This window comes from Macrotis lagotis, chromosome X (genome assembly GCF_037893015.1).
Source record: "Macrotis lagotis isolate mMagLag1 chromosome X, bilby.v1.9.chrom.fasta, whole genome shotgun sequence".
Taxonomy (NCBI): Eukaryota; Metazoa; Chordata; class Mammalia; order Peramelemorphia; family Peramelidae; genus Macrotis; species Macrotis lagotis.
Window position 1 is genome coordinate 641,631,027 of NC_133666.1, and position 15,579 is coordinate 641,646,605.

A 15,579-nucleotide genomic window follows, 5' to 3' on the forward strand; every position below is an offset into this window, starting at 1 on the left:
AGATCCATAGTCAGGAATTGGGCACCAACTAATCAACATGCATTTATTAAGCAGCTACAATGGGCTAGGAGCTGGCATGAAAGAAATTCTCAGTTTTCTCATCTATAAAACAAATTGGAAAAGAAAATGGCAAACCACTCCAGTAACTTTACCAAGAAAACCCAAAAAAAAGGTCATGAAGCATTGGACGTGCTTGAAAATAAACAACAAAGCCACCAAATTCCATGAAAAAGGACTTTCAGGTTCATGGATCAGAGTTCTTGGATTCTACAAATCAATTGCCTAAAAGCACAAACCTATACACACACACACACACACACACACACACAGTTCTCAATCATATCTAGAACCTGAGAGAGACATGGGTCTGTCCCTTAGGTCCTTATGCAAATTTATACTTAACTCCTACTGTATATCCTACAGCTCAAGGGAGAAGAGACTAATAAAAATTAGTGTAATCAATCAATCAATAAATCTTTAAGTATCTACTTTGTGGGGCAGCTAGGTGGCGCAGTGGATAAAAGCACTGGCCCTGGAATCGGGAGTACCTGGGTTCAAATCCGGTCTCAGACACTTACTAATTACCTAGCTGTGTGGCCTTGGGCAAGCCACTTAACCCCATTTGCCTTGCAAAAAAAAAAAAAAGAAGAAGAAAAAAAAAGAAACCTAAAAAAAAAGTATCTACTTTGTGACAAGCACTGGGTCAGGAGAACAAAAAATGAAAATTCCTACTGATAAAGCACTTACATTCTAATAAAGGAGAGAAGTACATATAAAAATATATGTAAAATGAATATAAAATGAATAAATATGAATATGTGCCAAATAGTTTAATCTAATAGTTTGGGAAAGAGGGTATTAGCAATTAGAGGTATCTGTGAAAGTTTCTGTCAGAAGATGGTGCATGAGTTCATCTGCCTGCTAATCGAGAAACCATCTGGTTCCTCTCTCCTTCTGAATCACCAGGTACCAGTATTTTAAGTTTTCTATTCAATCTTGGGAAATTCTATTTACTATTTTCTTCCTTCTCATTTAACTTTTTTATATTATCTAGAGACATCTTAATCTAATCAAGTTTTTTGTGGATTCTAGTTTTCAATGGCAATGAAATCACCACCAAAGCTACCAACCTAACACCAAACCCAAACCCTTTCATCAATCAGAACAATCTGAGAGGCTTCCCAGAAGGGGTGGAACCTTGCAAAGGGGAAGACATGGAGGGGAATGTGGATATGCCAACCAGGGACCTGAAACCCATTTCAAACTCAACAACTCCTTACACCCATTCTCAAAGGGCAAAAACTAGAGGCATAGTAAGGTGGAAATCACCAGCAAGTAGATTTGGGATTAATATGAAGAACTTCCCAATAGTTAGAGGTATACCAAAGTAAAATGGGCTGCCTTGAGAAACAATAAACTCCCCATCCCTGGCAGTATTCAAACAGACCCTAAATGACCCTTTGTTGGAGGTTATTGTAGAAGGGGCTTGTTTATTAGGCAAAGAAAGATCTGGATTAGGTGGTTTCTGAAGCCCTTTCAAATTCTAGATACTAGTTCCCTATGGATAGTCTAGAACAGGGGCTCTAAACATTTTGGTGTCGTGGATTCCTCTTGCAGTCTGATAAATCATAAGACTCATCTAAGAATCATACTTGTTGCCTGCATTCATAATGAAGATAATGCTAAATTTCATTTACAGGTTAATGAAAATAGAGCTATATTTTGGATTTCCTAGTTTAAAAAAATTCTCCCTCCTTCCACCCAGACAGTAGGAGAGTCTTGAGCCTGTCTCCCGCTTGGGACCAGGCCAGCCTCCCTTCTCTGGTTCCTTGGAATAGATGGGTAACTAATGAGCTTTGTTCCCATCTCTGTGTTCATGTGTCAACACTCCTGAATCTGTCAGATGGTTAAAAATGGAAACAAGTTGTTTGGCTTTTTTTTTCCCTTTAAGAAAACCTAACTATCCAAATAAGGAGAGGGCAGTCAGCTGAAACCTCAGCTGGTGAACTGGAGCCAATTTGTTCCTTAGAAAGGCTGAGAGGAAAGTAGCTACTCATCCCTGGGGACTTGGGCAGCCTCCAGCTTCCCATGAAGGGACCTGGTAGGTTAAAAACCCCCTCATCCTGCTGCCAGCTTGCACTTGGTCTCCTGGAACACACCAGCAGAGAGTTAGTTAGGCTTCTCCTCTCCATCGCTACTTTGCACATAGAGACTACCTAACCATCCTACCACCATGGAAGCCATTAAGAAGAAGATGCAGATGCTAAAGCTGGACAAGGAGAATGCCATTGACCGAGCTGAGCAGGCCGAAGCGGATAAGAAGGCAGCGGAGGACAAGTGTAAGCAGGTAAGCTGTGTTTCTGGGGAGCCAGGGTGCACAGTGTGCTACCCCAGGAGATCAAAGTTCATATCCTGTCCCTGATGCTGCCTTTCTGTATGACTTGAGGAAAGTGACTTGTCCTCAGGTCTTACTTTCCTCTTTAGTAAAAGAAGGGGTCTAAGCCTTATTCACCTTGATAGTGTCCTAGACCCCTTGGACAATCAGCCTGATGAAGTCTATGGTCCCCTTCTCAAGATCATATTAGTCAATGCATAAAATCAAATATAAAGGGTTGCATAGAAAATCAATCTTACCAAAATAGTTATCAAAATTAAAAACAAAAAAATAAGATTATGACCTCTGGGGTTAAGAAAGTATCTAACATTCTCTTCTGTTGTTTTCATCAATTCTATTTTCCTGGGGGGAAGTCCAGTCTACAGTTCCCACAACCATGCCTCCTTCCTTTCCTCCACTCTCTCAGATAAAGGCTCTGTCCTTGGGCCTTTTGGTTGCAGTCAAGGAGAATTAGCTCACATTAAGCCATCTGCTGGGACATAGAATATCTGAGCTGGGAGGGCCCTTAGAACATAAAATGTCAGAGTTAGAAGGGGCTTTTACTAATTCAATCCAACAAATATCATGAAGCTCCTATTATATGAAAGGGTTTTCAGTAAGATCCTCATAATGGTTTGGAAGTCACTCTAGGTATGCCTATGGCATGACTACCAGCAAAGCACAAACTCTGGCAGGTCCTATCATGCTGGGCAGACTTCTGGTCTAATTGAATTAAATTGAACTGAGCTGACTTGGTTAGCATATGTTTGTCAGGAGACTCATCCCTGGGTTGACTGCAGAGGAATAAGTCATAGAGAAGCTACAGTCCTACGTGGTGGAAGGGATAATCATTGGCCAACAAAAAAAAAAAAAAAAGTATTGACTTCAACATCCTTTTATCAGGAAGAATACAAAAGATGACACAATCCCTTAGCTTCAACTAGTTAAAATAAAAAATAATTTTTATTTTGAGTTCTAAAGGTTTAAGAGAGGCAATCTGGTGCAGTGACTAGAAAGTTGGCCTTAAAGCTAGGAACAGGGGTTCAAATTCTATCTCTGATACATACCAGTTATGTGAGCCGGGGCAATTCATTTATCCTCTCAATCTTTAAAACTGCAGAGAAAGTGTCAGCGTGTGTTAGCATGAAGGATTTCTTCACCTAGGAGTTTTTCTAATACCAGTGAAATCACAGATTCAGTTCCTTGCCTGCTTTGAAAATTCACCAAGTATTTAACATTACATAAAAGTCTCTAGGTGGCACAATTGATAAAGCATTTTACTTTACCTATATCACATCTAGGCCTCTAGGTGGCGCAATAGATAGAGAATTAGACTAGGAATCCAAACAGCCAGCATCTGGATCTTGTCTCATTCTTAGGAGCTAAACCACTGTCTATCTCAGTTATTTCATTTATAAGATCCAAGACGATAATAACATCTATAGAAATTCTAACTTATTTTGTTATGTTACATTATGCTATATCATTGCTATGTTATATCACATTGTCGTGTATCATATCATCTTGCCCTATCACATTATATTATTATAATACACCATATACTATACTATACATGCCATAGTATATTATATTAATTATATTATTATTGATGCATAATATCATATAATGTTATATCATATCATTCATGTTATGTCATATTGTAGCATTTTGTGTTAAAGTATATTATTAAATTTGGTCATATTCTAGTATGCTATAATGTGACCTAACATGCCATGATATTACATGACTAGTCAATGGCAAGGCATGACACGTGACATAAGGATACAATGACATGATATTGTTATTAAATCATCTCACTGATTCTCACTACAGTTCTGAGTTAGTTATTATCTTCCTCACTTTATAGATGAAGGAACAGGTTAAAAGGGCATAAGTGACTTGCTCCTGTAGTATCTAAGATAGACTTTTAGTCTTCCTGACTCTAATCAGTTTCAACCCTCATTTCCATCTATCTAGTTATCTAACAGGTGGGATACTAAATATCCAAAATAAACTATTGCTGTTGTTGCTGTGACTACTGTTGCTGTTGCTGTTTGTCCTTTGTTCTAGGAGAGGACAATGATATCAGGGAGGTGATGCCATGACATTTATCCAAGTGAATTGGATTTAAATGAAGGAGATCTGGGCAAAGTCACCAGCCTCATTTTTTCCACCAAAACCACCCCGGTTCAGTGTCCAAAATAAGAACTACACAAAGTAGAGTGTAATAAGAGCCAGGCAGAGGTGTGAACAAAGTACTTTAAGAAATAAAAGGGGCAGCTAGGTGGTGCAGTGGGTAGAGCACCGGCCCTGGAGTCAGGAGTCCCTGAGTTCAAATCCAGCCTCAAACAATAATTATCTAGCTGTGTGGCCTTGGGCAAGCCACTTAACCTTATTGCCTTGAAAAAATAAAAAAAAAGGAATAAATAAGATAGGTCACTGGCCCTGGAATCAGGAGGACTTGAGTTCAAATCCAGCCTCAGATACTTAATAATTACTTAGCTGTGTGACCTTGGTCAAGTCACTTAACCCCATTGCCAGAAAGAAAGAAAGAAAGAAAGGAAGGAAGGAAGGAAGGAAGGAAGGAAGGAAGGAAGGAAGGAAGGAAGAAAGAAAGAAAGAAAGAAAGAAAGAAAGAAAGAAAGAAAGAAAGAAAGAAAGAAAGAAAGAAACTATGTAAAAGATAAAAAAATAGAAAAGAAACATGAGAAGGCAAAGAGCCCTTTTCTCTGGGGACTTGGAGGAGGTGGTATGAGGAGATTTTGGGCACCTGAATTTAACCTTGAAGGGAAGGGTTTGGTGTATTGCATTCCAGGCCACAGGTGACAGCCTGAAGGAATGCATGGAGGTGTGAGAAGGCAGGATGAGATCTCAAGTCAACAACTCACTGTCCAGTTTGTTGGGAACATAGAGTGCAGGAAGGGAAGAAATGAGAGATAAGCCTTGGAAAGGCAGGTAGGAGCCAGATGGAGAGGAGTCTATATGTTATCCCATACATAGCCAAATGATCAGTCACTGAAGGATTCTTTGTTTCTGTTTTTGTTGGAGTGGGAGGAGGGAGAGGGGAAGAGATTGCACAGATTACTCAAATTTATTCCTTACGTATCTAATTTTGGCAACTGTGAAAAGATAGGATTGGAAAGAAGGGAGGAAGAGAGACAGAGAGAGAGAGAGTGAAAGACAGAGACTTGAGGCAGGAAGACCTGTTAGGAGGCAATTTATATTAACCCAATACAGACAGGAAAGACCTGAACTAGACTGATGACCCCATGTGTAAAGAGAAAGCATGGACAGATGTGAGAAATATAGTAGAGTTTGAATTGTCAGGACTTGGTCATTGGTGTTGGGGGGATGAGGGTAGAGTCAGAGACAAATTTGTGCTTTTAATTTGGGGGTCACAGGTTCAACATAAATCAGGGAGTTGGGAAGAGAGCAAGCCTGAATGGGGAAGAAAATAAGTTTTAGTTTTGAATATATTGAGTTTGAGGCTTCAGGGGGATATCTAAGTAAAAAAGAGCAGACAGCTGGAAAAGTAGGTGTGGAGTTTGGAAAATAACGGGGGCAACTAAGCACAGTAAATAGAGTGTTAGACTTGGAGTCAGGATAGATCTGAACTCAAATCTCATCTCAGATACTTGCCATGAGACCCTGAGAAGTCACTTAGCCTGTCTCAGTTTATCATCCTGCAAAGTGCAGTTAATAATAGCACTTATCTCCTAGGGTGTTGTAAGGATCAAATGAGATAATATGTGCAAAATCTTAAGGTACACTATAAAAATGCTAGGTATTGCTGTTATAGGACTAGATATACATATTTAGGAATCATTTACATAAATATAATCATTGCAGCCATTGGAATAAATTAGAAGAGGAGTGAAGGGAGGGGAGGGAAATAGGCCAGAGGCAGGATTTTGGAAAGCACACTTTAGGGGAAGGATAAGAAAGATGACCCATGGGGGGGGGGGTCAAAAAGTCACAAGCTTTTGGGGGCATCAGAAGGCAGTACTTGAGGTGAACTTTAAAGGAAACTAGAGATTTTAAGAGACAGGTTTGAGGAGAATTTTATATGAAGGGCATGGAGGACAAACAGTGAAAAGAAGGCCAGAAGTATGGATGAAAGGGAGTAACATGTAAAATGACTATTAGAAGAAAATCTCTCTCTGGAGCCAAAGGAGCATCCAGGTGAAGAGAGCTGGGAAACAATATCAAAAGAATAGTGAAAGCTAAGAAAAGACCTTTGAATTTGTCATTGAAAAGAATCATTTAACACATCAGAGGTCCATTTTAGGAGAGCAACAGAGTCAACCTACACAGCTTGGAGAGTAGATTGCAGTCTAGAATTTTGTTTTGTTTTGTTTTGTTTTATATTGTTGCAAGGCAATGGGGTTAAGTGGCTTGTCCAAGGCCACACAGCTAGGTAAGTGTCTGAGGCCGGATTTGAGCTCAGGTACTCCTGACTCCAGGGCTGATGCTCTATCTGCTGTGCCACCTAGCCACCTCCGCAGTCTAGAATTTTAGCACTAAAAGGGAGGTGAGAGTGGCTTGAGAGGATAACTGAGTCATAGAAGATCTTCAAAAATTCAGAACATTGAATGTGTCAAGCAAGATAAGACCTTTGAAAACTTTTTAATCCAACCTCCTCATTTTCTAGAATGGGATTATGGTGGAATCCAGAAAGAATCCACTTCAAAGGGACATTTAATAACCTTGTATCATGGAAATGCATTGAACTGGGATGGGACTGAATTTAACCGAGAAAACTGGGACAAATTCTAGATGTCACACTAGCAATGTGACCTGGGTCCTCTGAACCTGTTTTGTCATTCATAAAACACAAAGGTTGAATAAGAAAAGAAAAATGAAAATTTTTGCAACTCTAAAACCCTGATGATAATGCTTGTCCTTCCTTCTCAAAGGAGATCATGACATCAGGGAGGTGATGCCATGATAAGCACATGAAGTAGATATGAGTGAGGGGGTGCTACACTACCCTCACCTTCTCCTCCAGAGCCATCTAGGTTCAGCAGACAGATATGAATCAGGATCACTGAAGATGGCCCTGGATGTGAGACAATCAGGGTTAAGTGACTTACCCACAGTCAATACTAGTAAGTGTCAATGATCTGAGGCTGGATTCAAATTCTCATCCTCTTGACTCCTAGGCCAGTACTCTATCCACTGTACCACCTAGCTGCCCTTAAAAAAAAAACCCAAGATAAATGTGAAGGCTCCCTTCATGTTACATTTATTCAAATGACCCCCAACCTGTGACCAAAGGATCACAAATTTAAAGTTGGAAGAGATCTTATAAGTCATTTAATCCAAATCCCTCATTTAACAGATAAGAGAACTAGGATTTGAACTCACTCCATAACTCAAAAAGATCATAACAGTGATCTTTCCAATATATAACACTGCATTTTCCAGATTGAGGACCTGCCTCATATAGGCAGCTCCAAATCTCTTCACAATGTACTGTCTTCTCTGATTTGTATAATAAATCTTGGAAGCTGATAGTGGAAAAGTCCAATGAGATAAAACATAAAATATTTTTCCAAATAAGGTGCTATATACATGTCAGTTTATTATTATCAACAGCATTATCATTATATTGTCATTTACAGATGAGAAAAGTAAGGCCCCATTCATTTAGCTTTCAGAGACAATTTGTTAATCAAAAGATTTTTAATAATGAAATTTAACAATGAAAACTCCCAAAGTACCATCCAGTATGAACACAACTATACAAAATCTGCCCACATATGGTAATTGTATTTTTTTAGTGGTTTTTTTTTGCAAGTCAAATGCGGGGGGTTAAGTGGCTTGTCCAAAGCCACACAGCTAGGTAATTATTAAATGTCTGAGACCAGATTTGAACCCAGGTACTCCTGACTCCAGGACCGGTGCTTTATCCACTGTGCCACCTGGTAATTGTATTTAGATGAAAATTATTCAAGCTGCTGTGCCCCCAGAATTCACTCTCCTGCTGCCAATCTGCTAAGGAAGTTCTCAGAACTGAGTTAGATTAGCTATTGGATTAAAAACTCTCCGAGTTCATATTTAAAACTCTTTCACTAACTTCGCAACTTTGAGTAAGTCACTTAACTTCTGTAGGGCCTCAGTTTTCTCATCTTAAAAATGAGCAATTGAACCACAAAATCTCTAACATTCCTTCTAGAACTCTAAGTCTCTGATCTTATGAAGCCTTTCCATCCTGGTAGGCCCGGTTTTGCTGTGATACAATCATCAGCAAGAGCCCAAGAACACCTCACTTCCTCACTGAGTCACTGGAGGATGAAAGTGGATCCCAGAATCTTAGCCTCAGATCTGGAAGAAGCCTCAGAGGCCCTCTAATCTAATTTCCTTATTTTATAGATGAGGAAACTGAGGCACAAAGAGAAATGACTTTCCAAAGTCACACTTCTTAAGCAGTAGGTGATGATGATGATGATGGCATTTGTCCTTCATTCTGGAAGAAGACCAAGAACATGAGGGAGGTGATGCCATGACAAGCACATGAAATAGATTTTCTCCTCCAGAGCCATCTGGGTCCAGTGGCCAGATATGAATCAGGATGGCTGGAGAAGCTCTGGAAGAGAGTTAATTCAGGGTTAAGTGACTTAACCAAGGTCACACAGCTATTAAGTGTCAGTTGTCTGAGGTCAGTAGTCTATCTAGTGCCACCTAGCTGTTCCAAGCAGGAGATAATAAATGTTGAATGAATAAATACCAGTTACTTTCTATGGCATCCAGTTTTCTTTTCTGTAAGATGAAGGGATAACAACAATAAAAGAAATAATAATAATAATAATAAACACTAGTACAAGCAGTAAGTGACAAAACCAGGGTTACAATCTGAACTCTCTGCCTACAAACCCTCTAGCTGCTCTTCAAATCTGCCCCAGATCTCAGACTATGGCCTTGACACTCATGTCAACAGGGAAGAATCAGGGTAATGTTTGTGAGTCATAATCAAATCAGTTTCTTATAGACCCATATTTCTATCTCAGGGCTCAACTACTGGATAGAGAAACAAGAAAAGAAGAAAACATGATCCCTGTATTCAGAGAGCTTACATTTCTTTTTTTTCTTTTCTTTTTGGTTTTTGCTAGGCAAATGGGGTTAAGTGGCTTGACCAAGGCCACAGAGCTAGGTACTTATTAAGTGTCTGAGACCGGATTTGAACCCAGCACCAGTGCTTTATCCACTATGCCACCTAGCCGCCCCTAAGCTTACATTTCTTAATGATAATGTTCAGGGAGATGACAAGAACATTGATAAAAATTTATACTACCATAATTATTAATATACAAGACACATGATATTTGATTATTTATAAGATAATGGAAAATAAACACTAGATAAATGTGAATTATTATTGACATTAGCATTACTTAGCTCATCATACTAATAGCTATCGATAGATTCCTATTAATAGCTATTGATTAATAAACAGTTATAAGGAACTCTACAATCTATTATTCATTTGATCTTCAAGATGATCCTGTGAGACAGGCATCTAAGAATGCAAGGAGATAATGTATTTAAATCATTGTATAGACCTTAAAGGGCAACACAAATGACAACAATCATGAATATTATAATAAAATGAAATATATTTATAAAGTGTTTTGCAAATTTTAAAATGTAGTTTATTATTATTCATTCTTATGATTTTTATTATTCCTATTTTACAGAGAAGGAAACTGAGTACCATAGATTCAATATTATAGTACCATTCATTTAACATTTATTAAGCATCTCCCGTTTAAAAAGTCCTTTAAGAGATTACCAAAAAAAATAAAAAAAGACATGTTGCCCATCCTCCTGAAGCTTACAATCTACTAGGAGAGACAGTATACATGAACTAATATTAAAACTATACTAAATGAAATGAAATTATATTAAATGTCATCAGGAAAATGAAAAGCAAGGATAAGGGGAGTTCCTTGGAAGCATTGTGGTATTAAGAAAGGATCATTGATTGTGAAACTTCCTAATTGGGTGACCTGAGACAAGTATGTAACTTCTCCAGGCCTCAGTTTCCTCATATGAAAGTAAAAATACTGGACAAAATGACCTAAGTCTATTCTAATTCTATTCAGTTCCAAATCTCTCATTCTATGACAGGATCTGTTCTTACACCCACCTTGAGGTTCTTCATCTATAATTATATCCATTCAAGCTCCAACTCAAAAGTCTTCTATAAATACCCCTCATCACCCCCCCCCCTCAAAAAAAAACACACCAAATTACAGTTAGACACAGATCTAGTAATTCTGGCTCACATTTAGAAGGCTCATTCTGATATTAGGATCTAAATATAAGTCCTTTGATTTCCAATCCAGTATACTTACCAGTACAAGACATAGAGCTGGAAGGAACTTTACAGATGGTTACAACTCTCTCATTTGACAAATAAGGAAACTGAGGACCAGGGAAGTTAAAGTGAGCTGCTCAAGTCCTTGCCTGAAAAGGAATTCTGCTTCAGGACAGTTATTTGGCCTCACATGCTCTGCCTAGATAGGGTTGAGTTAAATCACTCCCTGCCCAAAGTGCTGAATGTCCGAATAAGACCAAGGCTCTCAGTTGAAACGACTGGGCCAAAACCAGGACCAAGGCCAGGCCACTTTATCAGCCAAACACAAATGTGATCCTGGAAATTCCTCAGTACAAAGCCCTCTCATAAAAGCAGCATTAAACAGACTTGAGGCTGAATACAACCCAAGGTGAAACCAGGCAGACCCCTGCCAGACACAGAACCTTAGATATCATTAATGCCAGCCCAGTTGGCTCCAAGTGGGGAGAATTAGCCTGGCCTGCAGCCATGTAGTAACCAGCATGTTTCCATTCATTCACTCAACAAACACTGAATGAAGGTAGAGGCTAGTGTAAGGAACATTAATTGGATGAGGGGCATTCATTCTCATCTCAGGCCCTAGAGTCTAATCTCAAAGGTGACTCCCAGCTCTTACATTCTGTATACTAAGGTGGCTTTCAGTTCTATCACTTTTGGTTCCCAGGGCTCTCCTGGATCTGACAATGTGAGTGAGGGACAAAGAAGAGAGGATTTGAGCGTGGGGTCTTTGAGAGGATCAATATGAAGTGCAGAAAGGCCTTCTGGGTTCTCTGTGTACTTTTTTGTAGGGAAGAGCCATTATTGTAGCAGAAATGAGAGTCTGAGTTTGGGAGGGACAATGTAGGTGGACAGGGAAGATCCTGTCTATGCTGTGCTGCTTGGTTTGTTTTGTTGGGGGGTTTTTTTCTGGGGACAGAGAAAAGATCTATGTGCTGTATATTTGCAAGGGGGAAGAAAGAAGACCAATGATCTGGGTGTACTGAATGAACTTAAATGGAGAGAGGGGAGAGCAGGGTTGAGGAGGAAAGAGTTTGTACTACATGTATTTGGGGAGATAATGTGGGAAGACTGTACTGGGTTGTTAAGTGTTTGTTTCTAAGAGAGGAGAAGGATGAGACTGGGTGTTTGATGGGACAATATAGAGATTAGGAAGGAGAGGGTCTGGATTGTGGGAATTAGAAAAGACAGTATGGTAGGGTAGGTAGAAGTAGAATATTGAGCATCATGGGAAGTTAATTGGAGAGGCACAGGGCTGTTGGGGGATGGGGAAGAGAGGGTCTCAGTAAAGGTACATATGAGTTACAGTACAGAGCAGTGGCTTTGACATACTGGGGAGCTGAGGTCTGAAAAGTTCAGGGCAGATCAGACTGTTATAAACCTCCTAGGGACAAAGCCCCCTCTCAAAGGGGGCTGAATAAATCCTATAGGTTTGGTTGCTCTCCTATGTGTCTCCATGCCCACATTATGCAGCTCCCTCATCCTTAAAGGGCCCCTTCCTCCAAGAGACCTTCTCTGATGGCTCCAACCATCCTAATCTTCCTCTCTGGCCTCCTGCAGCACTAATAGCCTCCTTCAATCTGGATCCAACTTGAATGGCACTCACATTTTTCTCTCCATCTTTTCTGCATGCCTTAACTCCTCCAAAAGGCTATGAGGCATTTTGGGCAAGACTTGTAGGTCCTTATCCCATCTCCCCAACAGGGAAAAACACAGTCTAGGCACCAAAGTCCTGTGTTCCTTGTTGATTTGTTCTCTTTATCTAGGCTCCCCTTTAGTGTATTTCTTCTAAATGTAATCACTCAGGGAGGTAAAAGTACAGATCAGGGAGATGTAAGTGATAGAGAACTTTCCCTGGTCTTCTGTGGTTTAGGGGTATTGGGTGGGAGTGGCATGAGATGGAAAGAGAGAGGGTGGGAAAGCCGCTGCCCATGTTTCTGTAGAGGTTTCCTGGGCTTGGTTTGATTGAACTTTAGATTGTTTCTGGGACCCTTCGAGCTAGGGATCTGTCTTCAAATCCATAAAACATGATGAGAAGTGAAGATACGGCAGAAGAAGAGAGAATGAGGGATGGGAGCTCAGATAGGGAATTAAAACGGTAGGGATGAGACCCTGAGAGGGGTCTGAGGTATTGAGAGTAGGATAAGAATTGAGAGATGTTGGACATAGAAATGGGGTAAGAAAGGGGAATGACATCTGGATAAGTGTCATTTGCAGATGTGGGGCACAAATGGATGAAGCTGAAGCCTGGGGATTTGAGAGGAAGGGGTGATGATGAAAACTCGGTAGAAAAGGCAACTGAAGGATTGTAAGACTCCCAATGTGATTGGAGCAGCTAGATAGCGCAGTGAATAGAGCACCAGTCAGGAGAACCTGAGTTCAAATTCCGACACAGACACTTAATAATTACCTAGCTGTGCAGCCTTGGGCAAGCCACTTAACCCCATTGCCATCCAAAAAAAAAAAAAAAAGAAGAAGCAACTGAAGGATTGTAAGACTTCCAATGTGGTTGGGGCAACTAGGTGGCACAGTAGATAGTGCACCTGGTCCTGGAGTCAGGAGAACCTGAGTTCAAATTCGACCTCAGACACTTAATAATTACCTAGCTGTGCAGCCTTGGGCAAGTCACTTAACCCCAAATGCCTTGCAAAAAACCAATCGAAAAAGAAAGTGTATAGTAAGAGTCCCAAAGTAAGGGGTAAAGGCTGAGAGAGGACTAGGGGAAAGTGTGGGCTAGGAGTAACTGAGGCATGAGACTGGGGTGGGGTATGGAAGAAAAGGGGGACCAGGTGCGGCCTGGGAGGGTGAGTTCTGGGGGAGGGGGCTGATAGAGGCCCCCAGTGGAGCCGAATGACGGAAGGGAAAGGCCGTCCTGCGGGCCATCCTCATCCTTGTGTTGTCCTTGGCCGCAGGTAGAGGAGGAGCTGATGGTCCTGCAGAAGAAGCTAAAGGGAACAGAGGATGAGCTGGACAAGTACTCCGAAGACCTCAAGGATGCCCAGGAGAAGCTGGAGCTGACGGACAAGAAGGCCACCGACGTATGTGTGCAGCCGGGCGCCCCTCCCCAGGGTCCTGCTGGCCAGGGTTGCCCCCCCCCCCCCCCCATCCCCGGGGAGGGGCGGTGGGGCCACATCCTTCTGTGGGGGGGGGGCAGCCTCGGCGCCCCGGGGCCACTCCCTCGCCGCAGCCCCGGGGCGGGCTCCCGGGCCGGAGGAGGAGCCCTGCCGCCAGCTTTATCCTAATAAGTCCCGAAAAGGGGCATTTTCCAAGCAGCTGCGGCCAGCGGTGCTGACGTCACCGACCCTCCCCCAGCGGTGCTGACGTCACCGCCCCCAGCCGCGGTGACCTCATCCATCCCCCCCATCGCCCAGCCGCCCGGCGGCTCAGGGGGTGGGGAGGAGGCGGGGGCTCCGGGACCAGGGCGGCGGCTGCTTTCCCCAGCGCAGACCAGCGGCGCCAGTCCCGCCAGCCCCAGCGCTCCCAGGCCGCCCTGCCCCGAGCCCCGAGCCCCCCAGTCCCCATGGCCGGCCTCAACTCTCTGGAGGCGGTGAAAAGGAAAATCCAGGCGCTGCAGCAGCAGGCGGATGAGGCGGAGGACCGAGCCCAGAGCCTGCAGCGGGAGCTGGACGGCGAGCGGGAGCAGCGGGAGAAAGTGAGACCCCCCCAGCCCTGCCCCCGCGCCCCAGCCCCGGCTCTGCCGGGCCCCTCTCTGCCTCTCTCCCCTCCAGTCGTTCTCCGCTCCTCCCTCCCGTCCTGCTTCGGACCCTCCTCCCTCACTTCGCCTCCCTCCGCTCCCCCTTTTCTCCCCCATCTCTCTGCTGTCTCTTCATCTCTGTTCTCTCTCTACCTTCCATCTCTTGGCTCTCTGCAGCTCTCTGCTCTCCTCCCTTCCTTCACTTTCTGCTTCTCCCCTTCCGTCTCTCTTTGCTCTCCCTCCATCTCTGCTCCCCTTCCATGTCTGTCCTCCTTCCGGCTCTAGTCTCTCCATGCCCTTCATTCTCTCTCCTCTCCCTTCACATCTCTGCTCTCTCACCTCTCCCTCTCTGCACCCGCCTTTCCTCCCTCGAACTTTCTTTCCCCTCCCTCTTCCCATTCTCCTGTCCGGCACAGTCCATTCCCATCCTGCCACCCCCTCTTCCTCTCTGACTCTCCCTCCCTCTTCCTGTCCCCCTCTCTCTCCTTTCACTCCCCTCATCCCAATGGCCTCCCCCAACCCTCTCCCCGCCCTTCCCCTTCCCGCTCTCTCCTCCCGCTCTCTCTCTCCCTCTCTCTCTCTCTCTCCTCTCCCGCTCCCTCTGAAGGCCGGAGGTGCTTCCTGCCCGGAGGGAGGCCGCCTGCCCTCCAGGATTGGATCCCGGGAGCCCCATCTGCCGTCTGCCTGGCTCCTTCTTCAGCTCTGTTTCCGTCTCTCTTTGGCCTTCCTTCTGCCTCTGCCCAGGACCCACAGTCGGTGACCTCAGCATCCACCAGCAGTTTTATCCACTGTTCCGTGGGGTCACTCATTGGAGTGACCCCGAGCACATTGCTCCCACTCACCTCTCTCCGTCCACATCCACAGCATCCCCAAACTGGGAGATGGGCAGAAAGAATAATCCCAGGAGGACTTGGGAGAGAGGGGAGGGCTCTCACTACAAACTAGCCTAGAAGCTAACTGCCTTGGGGGCTGGGGGAATGGGAGGACCATGAGGGAGGGAATGGACAAAGAGAAGTAAGGTGTGACCAGGAGAGGGGGAATAGGGCCAAGGTGGGGAAGGGCCGGACAAAGAAAAGCAGGGTTTGACCAGGTGTCTTCTCTAACCACATGGCAGGGCCATTGGATCCCAAAGAGTAGGGTATATAGATCAGGCTA

The 15,579-nt window shown here is 43.3% G+C and overlaps 1 protein-coding gene across 6 annotated transcripts in view; it reads left to right on the top strand.

Annotated features, from left to right (window-relative positions):
• The first annotated feature begins 2,047 nt into the window (after window positions 1–2,047).
• TPM4 (tropomyosin 4) overlaps window positions 2,048–15,579 on the top strand; it is a 103,642-nt gene continuing 90,110 nt past the window's right edge. The window contains exons 1-2 of one of the 6 annotated variants that reach the window (XM_074204351.1): window positions 2,048–2,347; window positions 13,643–13,768. In XM_074204351.1, the coding sequence (XP_074060452.1) occupies window positions 2,234–2,347; window positions 13,643–13,768 (240 nt within the window). In that variant the 5' untranslated portion in view covers window positions 2,048–2,233. Of the gene's footprint in view, window positions 2,348–13,642; window positions 13,769–14,141; window positions 14,383–15,579 lie in introns of those variants that run through there. The other 5 variants (XM_074204350.1, XM_074204349.1, XM_074204348.1 and 2 more) reach the window with 5 other exon arrangements.